This window comes from Malaya genurostris, chromosome 3 (assembly GCF_030247185.1).
Source record: "Malaya genurostris strain Urasoe2022 chromosome 3, Malgen_1.1, whole genome shotgun sequence".
In the NCBI taxonomy this organism is placed as follows: domain Eukaryota; kingdom Metazoa; phylum Arthropoda; class Insecta; order Diptera; family Culicidae; genus Malaya; species Malaya genurostris.
In genome coordinates, this window is record NC_080572.1 from 211,683,854 (window position 1) to 211,709,866 (window position 26,013).

The following is a 26,013-nucleotide window of genomic DNA, read 5'->3' on the forward strand; positions in this document are numbered from 1 at the left end:
TTGTTGGATGTGATGCTACTGCTACCTGACATCCAGCACCACTCGATTTCCGATTTACTTTTGTCTTCGCCAGCTGCAACCAGCGCAGGTCACCGGTGTATACCTGCGTGTTGTATGGCAGTGGAAAGACCGAGTTGTCTTGTCTCCTTCTTCCTTGTGCTCCGCACCGATATGCTTCTGCACCGAAGTGCCTTCGCACCGGTGTGCCTTTGCACTCTCCTGCTTCTGTGTGCCTTTGCACTCTTCTTCTTCAATGTGCCTTTGCACTCTCCTGCTCAGCACTTGTGGCTGTATATTGTGGCCTGGGTAGAGCTTGGGAAACGCCCTTTGTTGTTTCCTTCACCAGCTTGGCCCAGCACTAGGGCTCTCTTATGCAGCACGATTTTACGTTTTAACGGCTGCTGCCAACAGGTCTCTATCTGTAGTTCAACCGTTGTCGTATTTAACGCGTGTAAACTAACCAGCGTTATTAAACTGTACGCTTCTATACACAACCTTCTCGGTTGAACGGCTATTACTGAATGAGCTGTAAATAATTCACAAGTGTTAGATATTCAAATTCTATTTTATAACTGATAGAATTAGACTACAACAACAGAATATTATTCTTAACATTTGATACTTAGCCATTGTAGACCAGCTGGCGTACCTTCTTGCGAACGTTCCTCATTAAATTCCGTACAGACTTCTTGGCGACAAGTTTTGACACTTTTTTTAATCATTTTCGAACTGTTGAATGGTTTCGGCTGCCGATAAATGTTTCCTAAGATGTGCCTTCGTTAATGCCCAAAATTCCTCAATTGGTCGAAGTTGTGGGCAATTTGGTGGATTCATGTCTTTTGGGACGAAAGTGACATTTTTGGTAGTATACCATTCTACCGTTGATTTCGAGTAGTGGCAAGAAGCAAGATCTAGCCAGAAGACAAAGGATCCTTGTGGCTTCGAATCATGGGTAGAAGTCGTTTTTGTAAACATTCCTTGATGTATATTTCGCTGTTCATTTAAGCAGTGGTGATGAAGGGTTTCGAAATCTTACCGCAGCTACAAATTGCTTGCCAGACCATAGCTTTCTCACCAAATTTTTCGACTTCAATCGATGTCTCGGACTGGTTTAACACTTGCTTTTCTCGCACCGTATAATATTGTGGTCCCGGCAAAGATTTGTAATCGAGTTTCACGTAGGTTTCGTCGTCCATGATTATGCAGTTCAAATTTCCAGCAAGAATCGTATTCTACAGCTTTCGAACCCTCGGCCTGATCGATGCTTCTTGTTTCGGACTACGTTTTGGTTGTTTCTGTTTCTTATAGGTTCGAAGATTCAAACGTTCTTCAGCACGAAGAACATTTGACTTCGAAGTGCCCACTTTTGTGGCAGTAACCCGAACTGAAACCTTCTTCTTTTGCTCGAACGCCTTTAGTATACGTTTATCCAACTGAGGGTTAGCAGGACCTTTCTTACGACCCGTTCTCGGTTTATCCTTAAAGATCCTCACCGAACTTCCTGATTGCATTTCGCACGGCTTTTTCACTTACTCCTTCCATTTTTGCTATCTTTCTCAGTGACAGTCAGCGTTCTGTGCACCATTTGTACACAATTTTTTGACGTTGTTCTGCTGAAAGTCCACGCATTTCGAAACAAACTAATGAAAACGAATAAACAACTGCACAAGTGGTTATAGAAGACTGTGGTTTATACGCATTGAAAGAATAGACGAATTCATCAACCAGCACGATATCGTCGCCACGCACCATTATTCGAGTAGGAAGATGTTATATTTTAAAGCCTTTTTCTCTCATATATTTTGTTTCGACGGTTTGTCAGTCCGATCACAGTTTAATTAATCCGTCTCTATGAGCTAAAGCCGTTTGATTATAGCTGCCTTGTTGAGTAATTTCAGGCAACTTAGCTATTCATATAATGTGATACAGTACGTCGACGAGCAATTTACCCTAAAACTGATGGTTTTTTAGATTTCGCTTGGTTTCGAATTTTCCTTGATTTTGCGCTACTAGGAACACTTTTTTTCTGCAAAAGAACTATTGTTTAACTGTCCTTTATAATTTTAAATAAATATAGTTAATATTTGATTTGAATACAATATCATATTTAAAAACTTTAAACCGTATATTAAAACCTAAATATTTGTCAATTCATTAGTTCTGATTCATGTTTCTCTCACTGGTCCTTCCTCATAAAATACAACCGTCCGCTGGCAACATGTTGACTAATGCATTCAAACGAACTGTTTCTTAACATCATTACTAGCTAAATCGAGACAGACGGACGGCAGTATGAAAATAACTTTAAGAATGAAATTCTTTTTTTAAGCTCTGAGCTCTAGTTCTAGGGCACTTCTAGAACTAAATACCATGCGTATCCATCGAATGATGACAGTTTGATAAAGACGCATGGTTTTTCGAATGATTCAGTTTTTTAAAGTCTTATATTATACCCGTCCAAATTTTTTAAAAATTTTAGAAAAATACAGCGTAATGTACTCATAAATGATATATTTCTTTTGTAAAATCTAGAGTTGTACCAAAATTGTAAGCGCGATTGAAAAAAATCGAAAATTTGAATATTTTTTTTACATATTGAAAAGTTCTGAAAAAAATCAGATATGTTTCCCATAATTCATAAAATATTCCTGATTTTTTTTTTCAATTTTTCGCTAAAAAGGATTTTGAAAAATTTAAATAAAATGGAAATCAGAAGAACCACTCTAACTCCACCAATTTTAACGGGTTAAAATTTTGGGAAAATCATCTCCACTATAAACCCTTTCAAACAGCGTATATCAATGTTCTGTTTGGGTGCAGTTTTTATATGAAAACCCGGCTACACCCTTTATGTAAAAATACGCACTCAATTTTCTAGGAAATTTCTTACCCGATTTTCAAAAACTAAGAAGCAAACAAAAGATCTTGAAATTTCTGAAAAAGTCCCCGAGAAATTGATCCAGATCCGACTTCCGGTTCCGTTATTACAGTGCGATTAGTCAAAATTTTCGATTCCAAAAGTATTTTGTCACAAGCGATGACGAAACAAGGGGCACATTATTATAAAACTTACTGCTAAATTCATCAAGTTAGCAGATCTTGTTAGTTAGTGAATATATAAAACTAATCTTCGGTTTCCACTTCTGAAGCACCGATAATAGTGAAGAAAAGCTACAAAAACGGAACTTACTTCGATTTCTCAGCAACTGTTGAACCGATTTTCACGAAGCATGGTTCAAATTAAAGCTCTCATTGTCTTAAAATATACTATACAATTTCATCTAGATCCGACTCCTGATTGCGAAATTATAGGGCGATGAGTGTCAAAACATGTAAATCGTCATTCAAAATAACGATGCAAAACTGGTACCCGTCGATACATGCGGCTTTGTTTCGTTCGTAGCGTGCTTTGTTCAATTTCGTGTAGCGTGAAGAGTTGCCATATTTAAATTTATATTTTTCAGGTGAAAAATTCGTGAATTTTTTATTCAATTTGTATCTACTTGTTAGTGTTATTATAAAAATTATGATAACGATGCTTTTCTATAAAAGTACACTTATTGCTTTTCTCATAAAGAAAGTTTGTCAGTTTTCGAAAGAAAGGTACTGAGGACCATCTATGGCGGAGTGCAGATGGAAGACGGAACGTGGAGACGGCGTATGAATCACGAATTGCAACAGCTGCTAGAAGAACCACCTATCGTACGGACAGCTAAAATCGGACGTCTACGATGGGCTGGGCATGTCATAAGGATGTCGGACGACAGCTAAGTGAAAATGGTTCTTGAATCTAATCCGACTGGTACAAGAAGAAGAGGAGCGCAGCGAGCAAGGTGGATTGATCAAGTGGAGGGTGATCTCAGAAGCATCCGTGCCTTGAGTGGCTGGCGACGAGCAGCCGTGGACCGAGTTATGTGGAGACGTATGCTTGATACAGCAAAGGACACCCCAAGCCTATAGCTGTTAGGTAAGGTAAGTATATAGAAAGTTTATGCAAAATTGACTAGTGAAAATTGGACCGCAGGGCTTAGTGTTCTATATTAGTCTACACAGTTAATCGATCTGAGCAATGTCTGCGTGTGTATGTATGTGTGTAAGTGTGTGTCAAATAATGTCACTAATATAATAAAAAAAATTATAGTCCCATAGGTTGCTGTTGAATTTCATTATGCTTTCAAAGGGTAAAGTATGTTTAAAATTGCACATCGTCGATTATAGCGACGATGCAAAAAAATAGTAAAACTCTTCCAGATTTGGCTCAAAATTTATTTAATTTGTAGGCTATATTGGTACTTACTAAATGAACCGACTTCGGCTATACTGGTTTCAAGTTCCCGGTTCCAGAAGTACCGGAAATAATGGTCAGTTAATGGCAGTTCTTTCGGACCATAACAGCATTATTCAATTTGTTGCAATGTTAATATCCAGAACATTCGAATTTAGGTATAACATGCTGGCAAAGACTGTCCCAGAAGTATGGATGCAACCAAAAACCGCTGTCATTTCGCAATGGTTCAGAATCTGTCAATTTTTATGACTGCGTCCTGTTGTTTACACTCTTCTCTAACCACTTGTGCAGTTGTTTATTCGTTTTCATTAGTTTGTTTCTAAAGGCGTGGACTTTCAGCAGAACAACGTCGAAAAATTGTGTACAAATGGTGCACAGAACGCGGAGTGTCACTGAGCAAGATAGAAAAAATGGAAGGAGTAAGTGAAAAAGCCGTGCGAAATGCAATCAGGAAGTTCGGTGAAGATAACACCTTTGAGGATAAATCGAAAACGGGTCGAAAAAAAGGTCCTGCTAACCCTCAGTTGGATAAACGTATACTGAAGGCGTTCGAGCAAAGGAGGAGGTTTCAGTTCGGGATGTGGCCACTTCGAAGTCAAATGTTTTTCGTGCTAAAGAACGTTTGAATCTTCGAATCTATAAGAAGCATAAACAACCAAAACGTAGTCCGAAACAAAAAGCATCGATCAGGCCGAAGGTTCGAAAGCTGTACAATACGATTCTTGCTGGAAATTTGAGCTGCATAATCATGGACGACGAAACCTACGTGAAACTCGATTACAAATCCTTGCCGGGACCACAATATTATACGGTGCGAGAAGGGCAAGTGTTAAACCAGTCCGAGACATCGATCGAAGTCGAAAAATTTGGTAAGAAAGCTATGGTCTGGCAAGAAATTTGTAGCTGCGGTAAGATTTCGAAACCCTTCATCACCATTGCTTCAATGAACAGCGAAATATCCATTAAGGAATGTTTACAAAAACGACTTTTACCCATGATTCGAAGCCACAAGGATCCTGTTGTCTTCTGGCGAGATCTTGCTTTTTGCCACTACTCGAAATCAACGGTAGAATGGTATACTACCAAAATTGTCACTTTCGTCCCAAAAGACATGAATCCACCAAATTGCTTACAACTTCGACCAATTGAGGAATTTTGGGCATAAACGAAGGCACATCTTAGGAAACATGTCTCAGATTGGAAAAAAGTGTCAAAACTTGTCGCCAAGAAGTCTGTACGGAATTTAATGAGGAACGTTCGCAAGAAGGTGTGTCAGCTAGTCTACAATGGCTAAGTAGCAAATGTTGAGAATAATATTCTGTTGTTGTAGTCTAATATTATCAGTATATCTAAGAAAATTTGAATATCTAACACTTGTGAATTATTTACAGCGAAATCAAAATGCGTCCATACTTTCTGGGACAGTCTTTATGAATATATTTCTTATTTCGAAATCACCAAGAAGATACCAAACAAAAACTCTTATTTAATCCGGGGTCAAGTTATCAACAACGGTATTTGACATAGACGCGAAAAACTCAAATTGCGCTTTCACTATGGCTACGGAAACAAGCTTAGAGTAAACAAAATTTTGTTTCATGTTTTTTTTTCGGAGCACGGATACAAAGCTCATTCCAAACCAGACTGATTGAATCAGCCTTTTATCGTTTTTTGGTATATAATTATTACCCTTTCGTGTAGTCATCAAAACGGCGATTTACCGCTTCAATCCCATTAGGTGCTAAATTTTTGCTTCCGTGATTTTTAACCAATTTCCTTTTCAACAAATAATTTCCGCATAATAAACCTTTATCAACGCTGGTGGTTATCGCCACACGAAGGAAGGAGGCGAAGCACATAAAATTAATTCTACTTATCGCCCACAACCCTCACGCCGGAACCAGTCGTCGCAGGGACTGTTGTTCCGCAATGAGCTAACGATTTGCGGTAGGGCTGCGAGGGCCGCAACTCACAGATGTCAATTCCAACACAATTTAATGTACTGTAAATTATGTAATAAAGCCAATTAGTAGTATGAGCAGGCAGTGAAACCAACAAATCACATGTAATTTGAGCTGGAAATTTATGTGTCAAATATTACCGTAATTTTTTTTCTCGTATGTCAACCTGGATGCTGTGGAAACATTCTGTTACTAACGTATGATTCTCGTTTATCTTTGTCAGACATTTACCGAATTATGCTGTGTGATAAAAAGTACGGCCTTACTGTGAACATCATGGCTACCAAGGTGATGCCAACGCTTCTGCCACAGACAGTGAATCCTTCGCTAAATCTCGAACAATTTATGATCCTATTGGAGGTAAGAATCAAGCTATCGGAAATGTTTAATATTCGTTTATTTATGATGTTGTTTTTCGTATGAACAGGTGCTTCAAGAGATGCTGGACCAGATCGATAGACATCAGCGTAACAAATTGAAACTGGACAACCTGTCACTTCCGTCGCCGGACCGCCATCGACCGCTGCGCCATCAATTTTCCTCCGACAACATGAATGTGCAGCAGTTCAACATCCCGAATCTTCGGATCGACCAGCGAAAGACTTCCAGTGCCGAGGATATGGCACGGAAGAACTCAACAGGTACCCGAAGAGGTATTAGACAATCTGAACGTTTGCATGCTATATGTGTTTGGGTAACCCTTTGTAACAGGTTCGGGTGCTCTAGGTAGCTGGTGGTTCGGTGGCTCGCCCTCCTCGCCGGATAGCAACTTTCTGCGGGTGGTCAATGCCTTTCCCAATCGTCGTCTATCTGACAATACGCTCATGACACCGAAGATACGGATTGCCCCTTCGTGTGCCTCCTCACCGGGTAGGTAGAAATTTGTCAAGGCCTACAAATTGGGTGCAGAATAACAAAAACTAAATACGACAAAATTGTTGTTCTTTTTTGGAATGTATATCTCTCATAGGTGGCACTCCAGGTGGTGGTCTACCAATCAGACGACATTCTAGCATCGGACCACAGGAAAGACGAAGCTCCAACATCAATCTATCACCACCGACCGTAAGTAGAGGAAAACTCTGTTCCTTTCGACTACATCCTTTAACTGTAGCGCTACGCTGTAGAAAAATTGAAAAAATTGCTTTAAGCCTATTGTTTGCTTTTTTACTCACCAGCTTTGTAGATCTTATTGGATTCATATTTCGGCAGTTTTAATATTTTTTTTCTCAGGCGGTAGTTAGGATGTAAATAGATAGTTTACAAACAGTATGACAATTATCATTTCCGATAGGATAGAAAACCATTCTCTTCCAAGTAATCCCACTCCTCCGAAATAAAATTAAAGCTGTTTTCAACTAACAACATAAACCGTAATAATAAACACCAATTGGTGCGATTGAAAATGATTCCGAGCGTGATTACTAACCTTCTAAAAAAAAACATCGTTAAAAAACTAGACTTCTAATGACTTATAATGAATACATTTTCTGTTTCTTTCCCACATATTTATTCACATTCAATGTCATCAATGATCCATCATCGAAACAAACAATAAAATAACACTGCGGAACGAATATCGGTACCCAGGGTTTTAGCGCACGCGGCGGCTCCGGTTCGAGCCTTTCAGTGCCTGCCACTTCCGCTTCCTACGTAGTAAGTTTTTTCTTGCCACCACGAAAAAAATATCCGGCGTGTGAAACGATCCACGTGTGGTGTGACTCGGACCGTAACTCACCCCATAGCATCCATTGTAGTCGTCTCTCTTCCTCTGTCTCTGCATACGATGTGCCGCTCGTTGCCCGCTTGATTGCCCTTTCAGGTGTGCGCGGAAAAAAAACAAACAAAAAAAAAGAGAATGCGAGTCTCGTTTCCTGTCTGGGCCAGCTTTCCATGAATGTGTATTGTTCTGAGGAATGCGCTATAAGTTATTTTGTGATCGTCCTTCACCGTGTTTCGTGTTAATTAATTGGCACGGTTTTATGCATCAGAATGTACTGCACCCTTGGTATCGAAAGCGAGAGAGAGAGAGAAAACAAAAATGGGGAGGAGCCGTGAATTGGCTGTTGTTCAAATAAGATGACGGGCTGTAGCTGTTTTGTTTTCATTTCAGGTTGTGTTTCATTTTATCGTTGTTACATTTCATTTAATATTATTTCTAGGTCCAGATAACAATAGAGCGTACATTGATTTTCAGTGTAAACAAAAAAAAACGGCAGTCGCGTAACTCGCGCGATTCACCGAGCTTCGGAAAATCCGGACTTTAATGGAAGTTGCTCGTATTTGTTATGATTCAGGCTTATCGACGTGGAGTCTCCTCTGGAATTCCTCATTACGTTTAGCGTTTAGCGACGTTTAGCGACGGACAATACTTTGAATAACGTAATACATCTGTAAGCACATTTCGCTATAAAGCTTTAAATTTTGGAAAAAAAAACGGCGGAAGCAAAGTTGTACACCTAATAACTGGAATTTTTATTTAATTTACGCGATGATCGCGTAAAATAAGTTTTTGCATGATGAAATAAATTTTTATTTATACGTAGACAAAAAAAAATCCAACATGCTTCAGAGAATTGAATTTAATGAAATGTACGTTACGAAATTGTTTGGTTACATAGAATCTACTTAAGATCGAAGGCATCCAAGAATTCTCTGGAAAAAGAAATAAGTATATGAACGCGTGACTGGTGATTTTTGCATAACTTTTGATTGATTTGAAAACGGCAACTTTTAACTTGTTCATTGAATATCTCGCCTTCAAAAGCATGGATCAAAAATCTATCCTGACAATGTCTAGATAATTTAGTTTAGATGCGATTAGTGCATAAAAACATATATGTTGTCGCGATAAAAATTAAGTGAATGTTATTTTTGTAATGGTAAGTACGTTTCTATGGCGGCACCATTTTTTTCTGCTCTTGTATCCTGGTAACGTAACGAAACATGAGAGAGGAATAAAATCGGTTCATCAAGGCTGCCAAACAAGCGGTAGCTTTATTGGATTTTTATGTGATGTAGTCAAACTTGTAACCGAAAATATCAAAACTTTCTTGGCCACCCGGCCACATCGAGAGTCATTTTACACATTCACGAGAGAGCATAGAGAAATGTAATACGCACAGCGAGCGACACGGTTTCACGCTAACAACTGGCATCAGCCTATAAAGCTTCAAATCGTTTTATGCAAGTTTTTATCTTGCTGTCTAGCAACAACCTGTCTCTAGCATGCTAGGAGTAGGACTGAAACGTTAGTTTCAATTTCGCTTCTATATATAGATTCGTGTGCTTCCAACAGCTTCGCTTTTGCATCGATTGACCAATCAGAGCGATGCTCTCTCTTTGATACATCGCTTACTCCTTCAAAACTGTCGTCTATGGCAGGAAAATCCGGTATGCCAAAGTTTTTTTGCAGCCAAATAGGACACTACAAAATTTCAATCATATATAATTGAAAATACGTGGCTTGATACATTCAAATCGAAACATAGAAATATTTCCTATCAAATGATCAAATATTATCAAATATTAATAATTGATACAAAATAGACTGAGCTGTAAGTGTTTAAAACCTGACCACATTTCTACGTGAAGTTTAACTTGAGTTTCTGATTTGCACCCCTATATAGAAAATAAAGATGTGTTCCACATCAAAAATCCGAGATGACTCAAATACAAAAGTATAGGGAAATTCAATCGTTTGGTGAATCTGGAGGAGGTATTCTAACGATTGCTAGTTAGATAATCTCTGTAATAGCATTATCAAATAGTGTAAAAACCAACGTGAGTGAACTTCATCTTCCCGAATATGCACCTGAATTAGTTTTAACACTCTAGAAGACAAAAATGCCTTATTTTCATGTATAGCTAATACATGCCTAACATGATAGAGTATTTTTCAATGAAAAAACCCAATGTTTGAACACAATTTAAAAATTTTTAAAAAAATCGTCGGCCTAATGTTTTAAACATGCTCGAAAGTATTTTCTGTCAAATGCAAGAAACGGCATTTTGTTCATTTGCCTTAATGTTAGATATAGCAGTTTAAAACTAACCTGTTTTTGAACTAGTTTTGCTCATAACTTCGGTTCAGAAAACGCTACCTGAATGCACCAGTCTTAAAAAAATTGTGGCTTCGGACTACTGTGCAATGCAATATAAATCGGAAATTTTAAAATTTCCGATCTTCTACCTATGCTTTGAGATTATATGGCAAACCTAAAACAAAATCAGAATTTGAGTAGTTATCAATTGCGTTTGGGTTGTGTATAAATATTGTTTAGATCTTTTGTCCAATACAAAAATGTAATAATTTTTAGAGTTTAGGTATATTTACCGAAATTTTTAAGATTGTGAGTGAAATCCAAGTTTCAGATCTTTTGTAAATTTTGTTCATAATAAAATCCCAACTAAAATAATAAAAAAATATATGTCATAAAACTTAAAAGTTTTGATTTGATCTTGTTTGGCAAAAATTTCCTAATTATAGGAATTCTCTGTATTTGTACAAAATCTCTTGAGATTCTTTGAACGGATATATAATTTTGTTCTTCAATAAATTGTTTCTGGTAATGATTCCAATATATTGGAGCAGAAAAATGTACATGTCATCGTCTTAATTTTTGAGTTATATACAAACATGGGGAAAAAAATGAAAAATTCATATATATTTATAAATTCATAGATTTTTTAAAGTTTTCTTTTGATACTTGGTATTACTAGCAATCATAGCTGGTATTACTATCAATCGAATGATGTGTTAAAATACATAGGTCATCGGCTTGAATTTCGAGATATTTACGATTATTGTAAAAAAGTCTCACCTTTTCTGAGGTCATCTACAGTTTTTCTTATAACTTTGGGTAGACAACCCTATTTTTCGTTTTTTTTCAGTGCATTTTATTTCTGGAAGCAGTACCTTTCCAATGGTGAACAAATTTCGAATATCGGTTGACTAATAACAAAGTTATGACTCGGTAAAATTGAAGTTCCCAATATCCTATTCGCAATGCAGGTGCCGCATGAATGCAGATAGGGCATATTTTAAGCTTGAAAAAAAAACTTGGAACGGGAAAAATCAGATTATCATTAGTCAATAATAATCTTAAAATAATCTACAAATTTCACCGAATTTGAGGGTGTAAAATTTATCGAAATTGGTTAAGTAACAATTGATCTGTGATAGCTCAAAGTTACCGTTCCAACTTTTGTTCAGGCTAATAATAGTGTTAATATTGTTTTCAAAAACAAACAAATGTAAGGAACAAAGCTAAATAAAAGTACATCACTTATAGAAATCAATTGTTTTTTTCTCAAAGTTATCAAATGTTTATATGCCGACATAAAAGATGGAGCACCCTGTACAATTACAATTAAGAGGTTCATTGTAGATGCTCTGGGACACCTAAAAACAACTTGAAGCTCAGGCTTTAATATCTACCAGCACAAGGGACTTTTTGTCCTCGGCCCATACTCGTGATACTTCATGCAATTAATAGGTCTATTGAGAATGAACTACGCCATCCAAAAACTACCGGCAGTTCAGACCGTAAGATCTACCAAAATAACAAAGTGCATTAAAAAACTTAATCTTCACGCGTCATAATCGCGATTCATTGAAATAAATCAGAACAGACAAGTAAGCAGAATTTAGCTCCACGACTATGAACAGCATTGAACAAATATTCATAAGCTGCTGATTGCTCGTGAAGATAGTTAGACCTGTTTTCAATGAAGTTCCTGGACTACTGAGAACAAAACCTGGAACAGCTAAAAATAGACAAGTAAGCATGGTATAGTTCTAGAAATATGAACAGCAAACAAAAAATAGACATTAGCAATTTTAGTTCTTGCTGTGGCACAGTACAGTCTCTAAGGTTAATATTCCAAATAGTTCTTGGAGCTTTGAATATCTCTTACTGATTCACTATCTTTACGTTTCGTCTTAGACTCGTCAGTGCAGAGCAGTTCAAATTCAACTGCTTACTGCGAACTTAGCAAAGTCCTGGCGTTACATTCCTTTGGTGGAATTTGGCCTTTCTGTTTCAACAGACTTCGCAGCCGATTCTTAGTGTACAGAATCATTGCATGGCTAGTACTATGGATCCTACTGACACTAAGAATCCTTCCAGGTCGGGGCTTGAACATACGACAACTGGCTTGTAAGACCTGCGCCCTATGCATTGAACCACCAACCCGGGACTGCGAACTTAAACAGTTCAATTTGAACCGCTAAGCAGACGTAAAGTTGTTGCTATTTGCAACACACTTGTAATAAGCACCGAAGTACTAAGTCTTTCCTGACGTGCCGAACGAAAATAAGTTTCGGCTAATACTGGCCGATTCAGATGGTCATTTAGGGGTTAACCTAAGACGAAACGTAAAGATAGTAAAATTGGTTATGTGCCCCAGCACAAAATAAGGTTGACCCCTAAATCTTACTGATTTCCGTAGTCTTAGAATATGCACAGGTGGTCCTAGATGCTCTTACGTATGAACGTAGTTAGATTTTTTTGTGTTGTTTACACTCAAATCGAATGGAATTGTGAAAATCTTTTTTACGTGATAAATTTGAAATAACGCGATGTTTTATTTAATTTACGCGAAATTTAATTTTCACACTCCAAACTTTGTGCGTAAATTACGGGCGAATACACATGAATACACGTTCACTGCCAAAGTAAGAAAAAGGGAGAATTTATATTTTTTTTTAAATTTGCGGCAAGTTGGGATCGTTTCATCTAAGCATAAAAAAATAATGACTTATGCAAAATAGCATCTCTGGTAACTGGTACAAATAAATATTCAAATAGTACAGGGCTGCGCAGTTTGTACTCAGATTACTCAGTACCTGACACAGTTTGTACTCAGATTACACTGGAACCAAACAAAATATATAGTGAAACTAAACAAGGCATTGGAAATTAGAAGAATGAAAGTTTATTTTCGTTTAGTAATTTTACATCACGCAGCAATGGAGTGTCGCTCGCCGCGTTTTTATTTATAGCTCGTTTTTGAAGAACTATTCATGAGTTTAAAAAACATTTTGAATTAAAACCAAAAATGCTGGTGCCTTTACGTAATAATGTGAAGCTGTGGATGACTGTGAAGCTGTAGTTCTGTGACCAAAACCAAACCTCCGGGCCACGTTCAGACTGTCCGGACACCAGAGAATGTTGAACGAGTTCGATCGGTTTTTGAGTCGAGTACCGCGCGTTCGTTTTACATTTCTCGTCGATCTTTTCGTCGAATGTTGAAGTTTGACTAAATATTAACAACAAATTTTATTATAAATATTCAATATGAGAACTAAATGTATAAATTATTATTTAAAAAGAATAACCGACATAATAATGAATGACGAAGCCAAATTCCTCCTAAACGGCGTGGTAAACAAGCAAAATTATCGTTATTATGCCGAGACGAATCCGTTCCAGGTTGTGCAGAAACTCTCCAATAAATTTGAAATGTTTTTGCTTTTCTCATACAGAAAGGCTATACAATCATTGTGAAAACCGACTTTTTAACCGAGCCCCGGAGTGCCAAATGTCATATACCATTCGATTCAGCTCGACGAACTGAACAAATGTCTGTGTGTATGTGACAAATAATGTCACTCGATTTTCTCAGAGATGGCTGGACCGATTTTCACAAACTTAGATTCAAATGTGAGGTCTTATGGTCCCATAGATCGTTATTGAATTTTATTCCAATCCTACTTCCAGTTCCGGAATTATAAGGCAATATGTGCAAATCTATGAAAAAATGAGCATTCAATTTTCTCGGAAATTTCTTAACCGATTTTTACAAACTAAGATGCAAATGATAGGTCTTGAAATTGTTTAAAAAATCCCCAAGAAGATCCGATTTCCGGTTCCGGAATTACAGTGCGATTAGTAAAAATTTTCAATTTCATGTATATTTTTTCACAAGCGATGGCGAAACGAGGTGCACATTTTTATAAAATTTACTGGTGAATTCATCTAGTTGGCAGACCTTGTTAGTTGGTGGATATATGAATCTACTTTGGGACTACTAGTCCTCGGTTTTCGCTACCGAAAGCACCGATAATAGTGAAGAAAAGCTACAAAAACGGAACTCATTTCGATTTCTCAGCAACTGTTAAACCGGTTTTCATGAATCATATTTCATGAATCATAATTCTCATTGTGCAACTTCATCCAGATCCGGTTCCGGTTTCCGGTTCCGAAATTAAGTACCAAAACTTTCAAACTGTCATACAAAATTAAGCAAAATCGGTATGCATCGGTACGTGCTGGTACGAAAGAAGCAAAAAACGCACCCGCCTAGCACACAGCGTGCTTTGTTCAATTTTGTATAACATGCAGAGTTGCCACATTTAAATCTATACCAACTTAACATAGCTGTTTACAAATCGAAAAGGTGGTGGTAGCTTTTACCAAAGAAAGTTTTTGATTTTATTCAAGTTTGAAAAAAAAATCTTGTCAGAACATAAGTAATATGAGAAAAGCAACATTACACCACTAGGTGGATTAAAAAACGTTTTCAAACTCACGAATAGTTGTAACGTACGACTAATTCTTTAGAAGCGAGTTAGAAAGAATAATATTTTAAGAGGTATAGTATTTGATTTTATAAATATTAAAAAATTGATGAAATCTTTATTGGAATCGATAGAATGATCAGATTAATTAATGTTTGAAGATTATTCATGCAAATGTTGGTCGCGGCTCCGCATTAAATGGACCATGCGCAAGGTTCGGTTTTGGCACACTCTCTCCAACATATTGGCCGGTATTTCACTAACATAATGCCACCGGCCCATAATTCACACCAAATAGTGACTTTTTTTAAATGCATTGGTAGCTCTTGCACTGCTTCTGGCAGGTCTTCACTTCAGGAGAATATCCGGAATTTTTTTTTAAATTTGGGGAGAATTACCGGAATATTATGAACAGGAAGTCAATGATTACCATAAAAAATTATATGTAGCAAAAAATAGTTTTTTTTAAGAGATGTCGCTTTGCGAGGTGGGTAAGGAAAAAGTAGTACTCGGTCTTGATTTGGAAAAAGCGGTTGTGAATGTATTTTTGTTAAACGATAATCATTTTCAAAGAATGTAGAGTCGAAAATTGTGAATAAAAGAATTTGAAAATGTCTACTACTGTCATGGTTGCTTCCAAATTTTTTGGTGACCACAGATTTAGCATTACGGATCAGGGTCATTCCGCCGAATGTCATTTCGCCGAAAGCAATTTCGCCGAAAGCCATTTCGCCGAAAGGGTCATTTCGCCGATTCCTGCAATTGTCTTAATATTATAATTGAAGTTGATTTAAAATAAACAGAAATGAATGATAATACATTAACGCCCGTTTTGTTGACCTACTTCTTGAATAAAGATTGATTTATGAACCTCAGAACGGAATTCCCAAGGAAACTTGTTGACTATTAGTCACTTAGCATCAAAGCAATTATTTTCCGTTTACTAAGTGAAAAAATATCTAATGCGGCTTCGCCACATCGATTTGATTCGTGTGCTGTCTGACCTCGCTACCGCTCGTTCGGACCTAACTAAAGCAAAGAAACCTAGCTTCGAGTAGACCGTGAAAACGAGGCGGTTACAGGTGTGTATGCAAGAGGCCGCCGCTTCCGATGGCGGGTCGGCGGCCAACTCAGGCTTTCGGCGAAATGACCCGCTCCCAGCATTACATTGTACTTCCTTTTATATAAGGTAAGCATTCTGTATGCTGTGAGTAAGAAACAAAATACACTGAGGTCTTTTTTATGCGGTCTTTTTTATGCGATTTTTTATGCGAATTTTCAGAGTTATGCGGTTTTTTTATGCGAAGTTTCAGAGTTATGCGGTTTTTTTATGCGAGTTTTCAGAGTTATGCGGTTTCCCTTCTGCGGTTTTTTTAAGCGAATTTTCAGAGTTATGCGGTTTTTTTATGCGAAGTTTCGGAGTTATGCGGTGTTTTTTATGCGAATTTTCAGAGTTATGCGGTTTTTTTATGTGAAGTTTCGGAGTTATGTGGTTTTTTAATGCGAATTTTCAGAGTTATGCGGTTTTTTATGCGGTACGTAAACTCGCATTAAAAAAGACTTCAGTGTATTCTTCGATCAAGAATAGGCGCATTTAACGTCACGCGTTTTATATTGGCAAGGCGACATCTCTCCAATAGTTTTTGTACGGCGTCTCTATCGATTTGTAGATATAGATGCCGCTTGATTTCAAATCACGATGAAAAACAAACCTTCACCTCTGATAGAAAAAAATTCTTCGATAATGCTCTATCTGTCATTAAAATGAGCTGTGTCATTGTTTTGAGATGGGTGGCAAATGAAATATCATTTTTTACGTGGCGCGAAATAAATATTTCGATCACTGCGACGAAACTCTATTGGTTATAAATATTTACAGATTAAATGAATGGATGGATGAATACTGTTATATGTGAAATGTAAATTCTTATTGTTACATCTCAATGGCCCTTATTACCGGTGTCACTACACGGTGAAAACAAAGTGAAGTGACTGTGACCCTTATTATGGGTATCACTTCACGGTGGAAATCAATTGAAGTGAATGTAGGTCCTTATTACGAATGTCTCTTCAGAGACAAATTTAATTACTTGGATGAACTTGATGTCATTACCAACATTTTGTTGAAAAAATTAGTTTTTTTCCACCTCAATGATCACTTCACTATGCGTGATACTGGTAATAGGAAAAATCAAGTGAAGTGACATGTAAGTGAAGTGAATGTGAAAGTGGTAGTGAGAACGGTAATAAGGACAAAACAAGCCAAATTAAAGCCGTACAAAACAAGCCAAATTAAAGCCTATTCTATGTACCTGTGTCGATTATATTCAAACTAATGAAAATTAGCTAATAGTGCAATTCAGTTCCAGCAATGAAATGTAATGAACGCACAGGTGTCAACGAATCAAACGACTGAAATGTGCCAAACAATCAGTCCACTAGCACCACGCAATCCAGTTATCACGAACCTCTGGCTGGGTTTTCTGTATGAGTTGCTCTTTGGTGCTCGTTTCACCTGGTCGTGCATTTTTTTGCTGGTTCAATCGAGCGTCAACTGCATCCATGCTGACTTTGAGACACCAGTCCCATATTTTTGCAGCAGCATTGTTTCCCCCAGTGACCCTGAGGTCGCCTAATGGAAACGTGTTTTTGTTCCACACGACTTTATCCTGGTACTCTCGATAGCATCGAGAAGTAGTAGAAGCCTGAACGCGAATATTGTCCGTTTCGACTGCGAACGAAACGCAGAAGGTTCCTTTTTGAGCATGACAACATACGCGTTGAACCGTTGGATCGTTTTTTTCGGTGCCTCAGGAGTATTTGTTTTTTCTCATTTTGGTTTTCTTTGGACGATCTCATGTTAGGATACGTTTGTGTGCTTGTTGTGTTTTGCAACCTCTTTTTTGTTCCAAACCATTTCGTATATGTACTGTTTAGTTCAGTTTTTCTGGAGGATATGACGAATTAACATGAATGTCATGCACAGAAAAGCCGATTGGAATGTTTATTTTCTAAAATTATGGTTTAGGTGGTCAGGCTGAAATTTGATTATAAAAAGTTATTTGTTCGTAATGTAAAATACCATATTTTATTTCTAATCAAACGGTTTTACTGTTGAAATCAGGAATCAGAACTAATTGGCTCAAGTGGCACATTTCCCTAGTTATTTGGAGATTTGCGCCTTGCCGTAGCTTCTCATCAATTTCCTGATGGGAAGGGAAGGATAAAAGAAACATGGAAGGAAATCGGGTAGTGGATGAGGTAGAAAAACAGCACTGAACATAAAGAAACAAATCTTTCTGCATCCCCGAAAGGATGCTGAACGATCTGCAGGTGCCAAAATGCACAGTTAATAAAAACTCCAACCCCCGAGAGTATTTAGAGGTCTTACAAAAGCGACACCAATCTGCACTCCCGGAAGAATGCAGAACGATTCGCAGTATGTACGAGCAGAAGTAAATTCGGCACCCCCTAAAGGATGCCAAACAATCTGCTAAACCCTATTTAAGGTGAATACAGAAGGGATTCATTCACTCCAGGAAGAACGATGAACCCTTCTGACTATAGCTCCTTACCACATTGGGTGAGAAACGATAGAATATCCTTTAATTTTAGCTCCGCATACACAGACTCAACCATGTATGGAGAACCAAAAACCCGGATACGTAGTTGCGTTAATGCGGGACAGTTTCATATCAGATGATATGAAGTACCATAATCGCATTCACATAAATCACACGAATAATACCCAGCACGTTGAATAGTAGCCATGTAATAATTGAGTTTGCAATGTCCAGTCAGAGCTCTGACCAGAATACTGCAATGATGCTTGGAAAAATGCAGTAGACACTTTGACATTTTCAGATTTAAATCTGGTAGAAATGCTTTTGTCTGAGCGCAAGTTTGCAAGCTGCGCCTGTAGCTGGCATGTTTGGATGCAGCCCAAGAACGAATCTTGTGCTTTATCCAACTAGTTTAAAGTGGTAAAGCTGGTTCAGGACCAACGAAATCATTCGTTGCACCAGCTCTAGCCAACTTATCAGCCCATTCATTTTCAGTAGAGCAATTCCAGGAATGAGTAGATGAAAAAGTGACAAAATCAGAATCGACCTTCTTCGATTTGGAAAAGGCACATGGCTTCAGTATGGCAAACCATAAGTTTTGAACCGATGGAGAGGTCAATCTGACTCACGACTGATTTTTAAAAAAGGGTGTATGTATTTTTGTATTTCACAAAAATTGCCTTTTTCAAATCGTTGTAACTCGGAAACCGTTAATTGTACAAAAATTGCGTTCAGGAAGAAGTTGTAGAGAATCGATTGGGCACTCTAAAAAAAATATACACTGAAAATTTTTTTTTGATATTTTCTCAATAATTGCAAAATAATCCGAAAAAGTTGTATAAAAAAATCAGGGTTTTAATTTTGTTTGATAATTAATATTTTAAAGCTGTTATTAAAACCTACAGATTGATGGCTATCCCATCCGAGCCTTTTGAAAAATGAAGAAGTTACAGCTAAAACAATTTACAGATATATTCTAAACTTCAAGTTCTCGTTGAAAGATAATCATTTAAACAGTAGAACTAACGTAACTACGTCAAAACGAATAAACACATGTAGAATCAAAAAGATATGCCGGTTGACTACCTACTGTTTACAACCAACGTGTTTTAGCTGTAACTTTTCCATTTTTCAAAAGGCACGGATTGGATAGCCATCAATCTGTAGGTTTTAATAATTACTTTAAAATAAAAATGATAAAAAAAATAAAAACCCTGCTTTTTATTTAACTTTTTCGGATTATTTTGTAATTATTGAGAAAATCAATCAAAAAATTTTTTCAGTGTAATTTTTTTTTGTTTTTTTTTTCACATCCTTGCTCTTCCTTGAGTACTATGGCTCTATAATTTCATATTCTTTCTCCTCTTATAATCTCTAGTTAGTTTGATATCGTTAAAAAAACCGAAAAAAGTTAAATTTACTGACTGACCAGAAGTCATAAATGAAAAAGTAAAAAGTACAAATTTGATGGGATTCCATCACACACAGCGATGAATGGAGCGCTGCCCGTGCGCCGCTTGCACCCTGGGACGCATAGCCATACGCTACAACTCCAGGCACTCAAGCAATAGTTTCGGACAAATCTTCCATTCCGGTGTTATAACTAACTGTATAGAGATGAGAAAATATCAATACAATGAAACACATTGTGTGAGAAACCGTCGTGAGCAGAATGTGACAACTTCTCGTAACTTTACTTTTGCCGGTTCGGACAGTAAATAGCAAACGACCTTTGCCTTTACTTTCTGACATATCAGAGACTCGGATTACTCGTATCGCTAAGATGCCTAAGTTCGACTCCTCAGGTAGCAGGTAAAAGTTTAGATACTAGAAGCCTTCTGCTTACTTAAATGACCCTTGTCACGTCTCACTTTTCCGCATTTTATTCTTCACATCCTTGCTCTTCCTTGAGTACTATGGCTCTATAATTTCATATTCTTTCTCCTCTTATAATCTCTAGTTAGTTTATTATCGTTAAAAAAACGAAAAAAGTTAAAAAAAAAATTTTTTTGAGTTATCGATTCCCTACAACTTCTTCCTGAATGCCATTTTTGTACAATTAACGGTTTCCGAGTTACAACGATTTGAAAAAGGCAATTTTTGTGAAATGCAAAAATAGATACGCGCTTTTTAAAAATCAGTCGTAAGTCGGAATGACCTCCCCATCGGTTCAAAACTTATGGTTTGTCATACTGAAGCCATGTGCAAAGATTCATCCAAATCGGAGAAGGTCGAGTCTAATGATCTGCTAAACATTTCTGGAATTTCTTAGTAATACCATAAGGGCCGGGCACCCATAAGAAGTAAACAGCATTTGAACAGCTGAGGTCTTCAATATGAGTTCGACATGCGATCACTATATTCTACCGTGAATCATTTGAACTGAGTGTTTTTAAAGCTACCTGACTGTCGGAACAAAAATAACTTCGATTACCACAGATTCTCTGCTGAAGTGCCGATTGTATTCCACAACAAAATCGCGTAGATTTCTGCTTGGAACACAGTACAGTATCTACCAAGTGAATGAAACTGCTCCAGCCTCACGACAGTAGACACCAGCACCAGCATGACCATTCAACAGAGAACCGTCCGTATAACAAACTATGTGTTCATCAAGTTGTCGTTCCAAATAACCAGGCAACCATTCCTTAGAAGAAGACAGCTCACAATGAATGTTTTGAAAGGAAAACTGCATGTGAGAGTTAGATCACTAGGACCGTCTGCATTGGATGAAAGCCATGCAAGCTCTTTTAATCTCGAAGTCAATGTGAGCAGACCAATTCAGTTTTAAATCAAGAATAAACCCGACGTATTTAACTTGATCAACCACAGTAACCTCTGAAGCGAAGAACTGTAACGGACGAGCTCCTGTGATTATCCAACGATGAGTGAAAAGCACCATTGATGTTTTCCCGGATTTACAGATAATCCAACCTGACAACAACATTGCTCAACAGATCGCAGGGCTTGCTGCATTAAATCAAAAATAGTGTTAATGCTTATACCGGTCTTCAATATATGATAATCGTCGGCAAAAGCATAAGTCGGAAATCCAAGGTTATTAAGCTCCCTTAACAAAACATCAACGACTAGGTTCCATAAAAGTGTGAATAGTACACCACCTTGAGGACACTCACAAACACTCAGCTCCCTAATCTCTGCTTGCCGAAGCGATGAACAAAGAAGTCGATTGCTAAGCATTGCGTGTATCCAAATTGTCATACTTGAAGGTATGCCATGACCACGGACTGCTTTCAGAATTGAATTGAAAGACACGTTATCTAAGGCACCTTCAATATCTGGGAAAACTCCCAAGTAAGATTGCTTTTGTGAGAAAGCTTCTTCAATGTTATACACAACATCAGGTAACAGGGTTGTAGTGGACTTTCCACGCTGGTAAGCATGTTGCATTCCATGTAGCGGATGCACGCCCAAACTAACATTCCTGATATAGTGATCGACTATGCGTTCCACTGTTTCAAGAAGAAATGAGCTTAGACTGATAGGCCTGAAACTCTTCGCTTCCTCATAAGTGTCGCGACCGCCTTTGGGAATAAATTTGACAATTATTTCCTGCCAAGCTCTTGAAATATATCCTGTCGCAAGACTAAAAGTAAGCATTTTCTTCAAAACATGTTTGAAATGTTCGTACCCTTTCTGCAGTAACATTCCGAAAACTCCATCCTTTCCAGGAGATTTGTACGGAGCGAAACTCTCAACTGCCCATTTGACCGATTCAATCGTCACAATGTTTCGAGCAAGGGACCAAGAATCGTAACTACCCAAAAAAGTCTCAGGAACAACTGTCGGTGATGGATCCATACATCCTGGAAAGTGAGTGTTAAAAAGATAGTGAAGTACATCACTTTCATCAGACAAGTACTCACCATCTGAAGTTATTAAGAAACCGACATTAAAGTCCTTAGATTTCGAAAGTAACTTATTTAATCTGCTAGCCTCGTTGAGACTAGAGACATTTGTGCAAAGGCTTTTCCAACCGCTTCACTCAGACGATCGAAGAGCATTTTTGTAAGCCCTTCGAGCCGACACGAATGCCTCCGACCCATCTCTGCGTCGGTGATTCCAAGCTCTTCTGCATAGTTTCTTTAGTCTAGCAAGTTCAGCATTCCACCTCGGAGTTCCTCTAGTAGCTCGCACAATCCGAAGTGGACAAGCCTCTTCATATGCTGCAACTATGAGTGAGTTTGTCTCGTCGACAACATATTCCAAATCAATTGGGGTTTCAATTGTTGGTTGATACCCGTAAAATCTAGTCGCCAAGCCTTCTTCATAGAGGTCCCAGTTTGTAGATTTGGGATTACGATATGTGATCATATCAAATTTAACGTTTGAATGATAAAAAAGATGTACTTATGATCAGACAACGAAGGTTCAAGCTCATCGGAGACGAACCAATTTACAGAGCTAGAGCAGAGAGTGACGTCCAAAACCTCCTTTCTTCCAGATCTCGCAAAAGTTGGACGATTTCCTGCATTGACTATGTGCAGGTTTGTACTCCTCACAAGTTCCGTCATATCAAAGCCTCTCGAATTTATATTTGTGCTGCCCCAAATATTGTGGTGAGCATTTATGTCACTTTTGATTATAAGCGGTAAATTACATTTGCAGCAGTATGATACAACCTTTTTGAAGTCATCGCTTGACGAAGGTTGGTTATGCGGTAAATATGCCGAACAATAGACACATTTCCTATCTATGCCATCAATAGTCATACCAACTGTGACAGCACAAATATCCCGAGTTGTGAGCTCCGATATGAGAGAAACATCGAGAGCACTATTTGCAAGTATGCATGCACAAGGCATTTCACGTGGATTAGTCATACTGTTCTTGTTGAAGGTAACGAAGACTGGGTTTAACAACTTTCCAACGTAGAAGTTTCCCTTTTGGAAATATGGTTCTTGAACCAAAGCTATAGAAGCTTTACCTTATTGCAGAAGTCTAAGACTGTTGAGAGAGATAGACTGTTTTCAAAATTTTTCATAACCTAATATTAACTGTAGTTTTATTCGTGTTTTGTTCAAATAAGACTCAAACAAAAATACTCTTTCGCCGTACAATATTCTAACCTTCTAACCTTCCAAAAGCCTAAAAGCTCGGGTATCTTATCTCGATAACGGAATGACATCAACCGTAACCGCACAAACCTTCAACCTAAGAAAACACATGATCCTTCAGAATCCAGATGTATTTTTACACCAAGCATCAAGTAAAATAATGGGCTTTCTTAAAATTCTTAAAAAGTTTGTACTCTGATATGAGTACATGAATACTCTATAATTTGCTGCAAGTAAATTCCTCTAAAAGCTATGTTTCGACCTTCTATACGATATATGTGTCAATCATCGTACAAAAGTTAAGTGTCACGACATCAAATCCGCGTAAAAAATTCGCAACAGTAAAGAGACTTTTTTTATGTCCAATATCTTAAAAATGCATGAAACGTTGAGATATGCACTCTTCTCCTCTGAATAACGACGTATCCATTTTTCGATCGTATTTCATCTGTATTCCTAATAACGCTAGCAAAATCAAAGGTAGCTAGGATTCGATCCAAAAATCAATATGTCATTATTCAGAATAATGGTGGTAATGGTGTCTCAAAAAAATTTTTGGTTTCAGAATTTTTTTAATGCCAAATGTCTTAGAAACGCATGAAACGTCAAGATATGGTGTATTGTCAAAAAAATCTTAGAAATGCATAAATCGTCCAGAACTAGTGTAATCTCAGAAAAAAAATTATTTGGAACAAAATCGAGCCTGGGACTCCGAAATCGAAAATTTTTTTGGATACCAAATGTCTTTGAAATGCATGAAACAACGAAATCTGACGTAACTTAAAAAAAAATTTTTTTTTGAGAAAAATCGAAAGTTTTCTAAGTGTCAGACTTAAAAAAATTCTGGATATCAACAGGAAAAGCAGATAATTTTGAAAATTCACGTAAAGAAGCCACACAACTTCGAAAATCCGCCGTGTAAAACACCGCATGGAAAAACCGCGTAAAAAGTCCTCAGTGTACCACGAAGCTGAGTGGACTTTCGAAAGAGCGTACCTTACCCTTCAAATCCTACTTTCTATGCAATAGTCTTAGTCAAAATTCTAGACGATTCAGAAGAATAATTAGCGTCGATACAACATCCACTCCAGAGCCACCTTGTAGTAGTGGTAGGCAGCTAAATCGTACCAAATATCACATGGATTAATGTCCCGAGACTAACAATGGAAACAACATTTTTTTTGCAAATTTTTTTTTATTCATCAACATAATAACCTTTTAGGGTGATACAATGGTTCCAACGTTTTTCCAATTTTTCAATACCATGTTTATAAAAATATTTATCTTTCGCTTCAAAATAAGCTTCAATTTCAGCGATGACCTCCTCATTTGAGCCAAATCGTTTTCCCTGGAGCATTTTTTTAAATCAGCAAAGAGCCAGTAGTCACTGGGGGCTAAATCTGGCTAGTATGGGGGGTGGGGAAGCAGATCAAAGCCCAATTCGTTCAATTTCGCCATTGTTTTCATCGACTTGTGGCAGGCTGTTTTTGTTCCATCGAAAGCAATCGCGGCACCCACTTGGAAAAAACCTTTTTCATGCTCAATTTTTCATGAAGGATAGTAAATACACTTCCATATGATATCTGTGTCATCTCAGCAATCTCACGGAGCTTCACTTTACGATCTTTCATTATAATTTTTGTCACTTCACTCACATTTTCCGGTGTAATGGCTTCCACAGGTCTACCCGAGCGTTCCGCGTCATTTGTGTCGGTACGACCACGTTTAAAGTCGGCGAACCACCGACAAATCGTTGCTTTTGATGGACAAGAGTCCGGATAACATTTTTCAATCCATTGTTTCGCTTTCACGGTGTTTTTACCCATTAAAAAACAATGTTTTATCAAAACACGAAACTCGGTTTTTTTTCCATTTTTTAAACAAACTACAAAACGACTTTACTCCAACCTTGATAACTTAGCTGTTTTTGGTCGGATCGACTTAAAATTTTGACCCGTTTCAAGCAAAGGTTAGTAGTCTAGAAAGACGTTATCGCTGGTTTACTACGAGCGCCATCTCTGCTTTAGTCTCGGGACTCTTTGATCCATGTGTTATGACATTGCCCCTATGCTTGCAGATTAACGGCAATACACGCTTTTTCAGTAATTCTTCGATGAAAACTTGGAATGTCATCGTCGAGAATGTTCCGCTTTTAGGCCGCTACTGGTACATTAAACAGGTTTGAAGTATAAAAGCTGCCACTTACGGTTCCTGAGATACACACTCTTATTCTGAATAACGACGTATTTATTTTGCGATCGAATATGGTTCGATAGAATCATAGCTACCTTTGATTTTGCTAGCGTACTTGGGAATACAAACGAAATACGATCGCAAAATCAATACGTCGTTATTCAGAATAAGGGTAATAATAGTATTAATGGCGTAAACGACAAAACTTATGAACTGATTCCAATAATGTTATTCTCATTCGAGATGAATATTGGGTTGAGAAGTTCAAGATTACTGATCAAATTGTTTCCTTGCTGGTTCCGGATATATAATCAAACAAGTGACTTAAGCGACAAATCATTTTTTTATCCATCTGCGCAATTCTATCAGAAAGTGATCAATGTTCGCTTTCTGAAGTTTAAATGAA

The 26,013-nt window shown here is 37.6% G+C and overlaps 1 protein-coding gene across 4 annotated transcripts in view; it reads left to right on the top strand.

Moving 5' to 3' along the window:
- Positions 1 to 26,013, top strand: part of LOC131438110 (SCY1-like protein 2) — a 360,702-nt gene that overhangs the window by 290,633 nt on the left and 44,056 nt on the right. For 2 of the 4 annotated variants that reach the window (XM_058607920.1, XM_058607923.1), the window contains exons 14-18: positions 6,473 to 6,609; positions 6,677 to 6,890; positions 6,961 to 7,119; positions 7,220 to 7,314; positions 7,840 to 7,905. In XM_058607920.1, the coding sequence (XP_058463903.1) occupies positions 6,473 to 6,609; positions 6,677 to 6,890; positions 6,961 to 7,119; positions 7,220 to 7,314; positions 7,840 to 7,905 (671 nt within the window). The remainder of the gene's footprint in view (positions 1 to 6,472; positions 6,610 to 6,676; positions 6,891 to 6,960; positions 7,120 to 7,219; positions 7,315 to 7,839; positions 7,906 to 26,013) is intronic. The other 2 variants (XM_058607921.1, XM_058607922.1) reach the window with 1 other exon arrangement.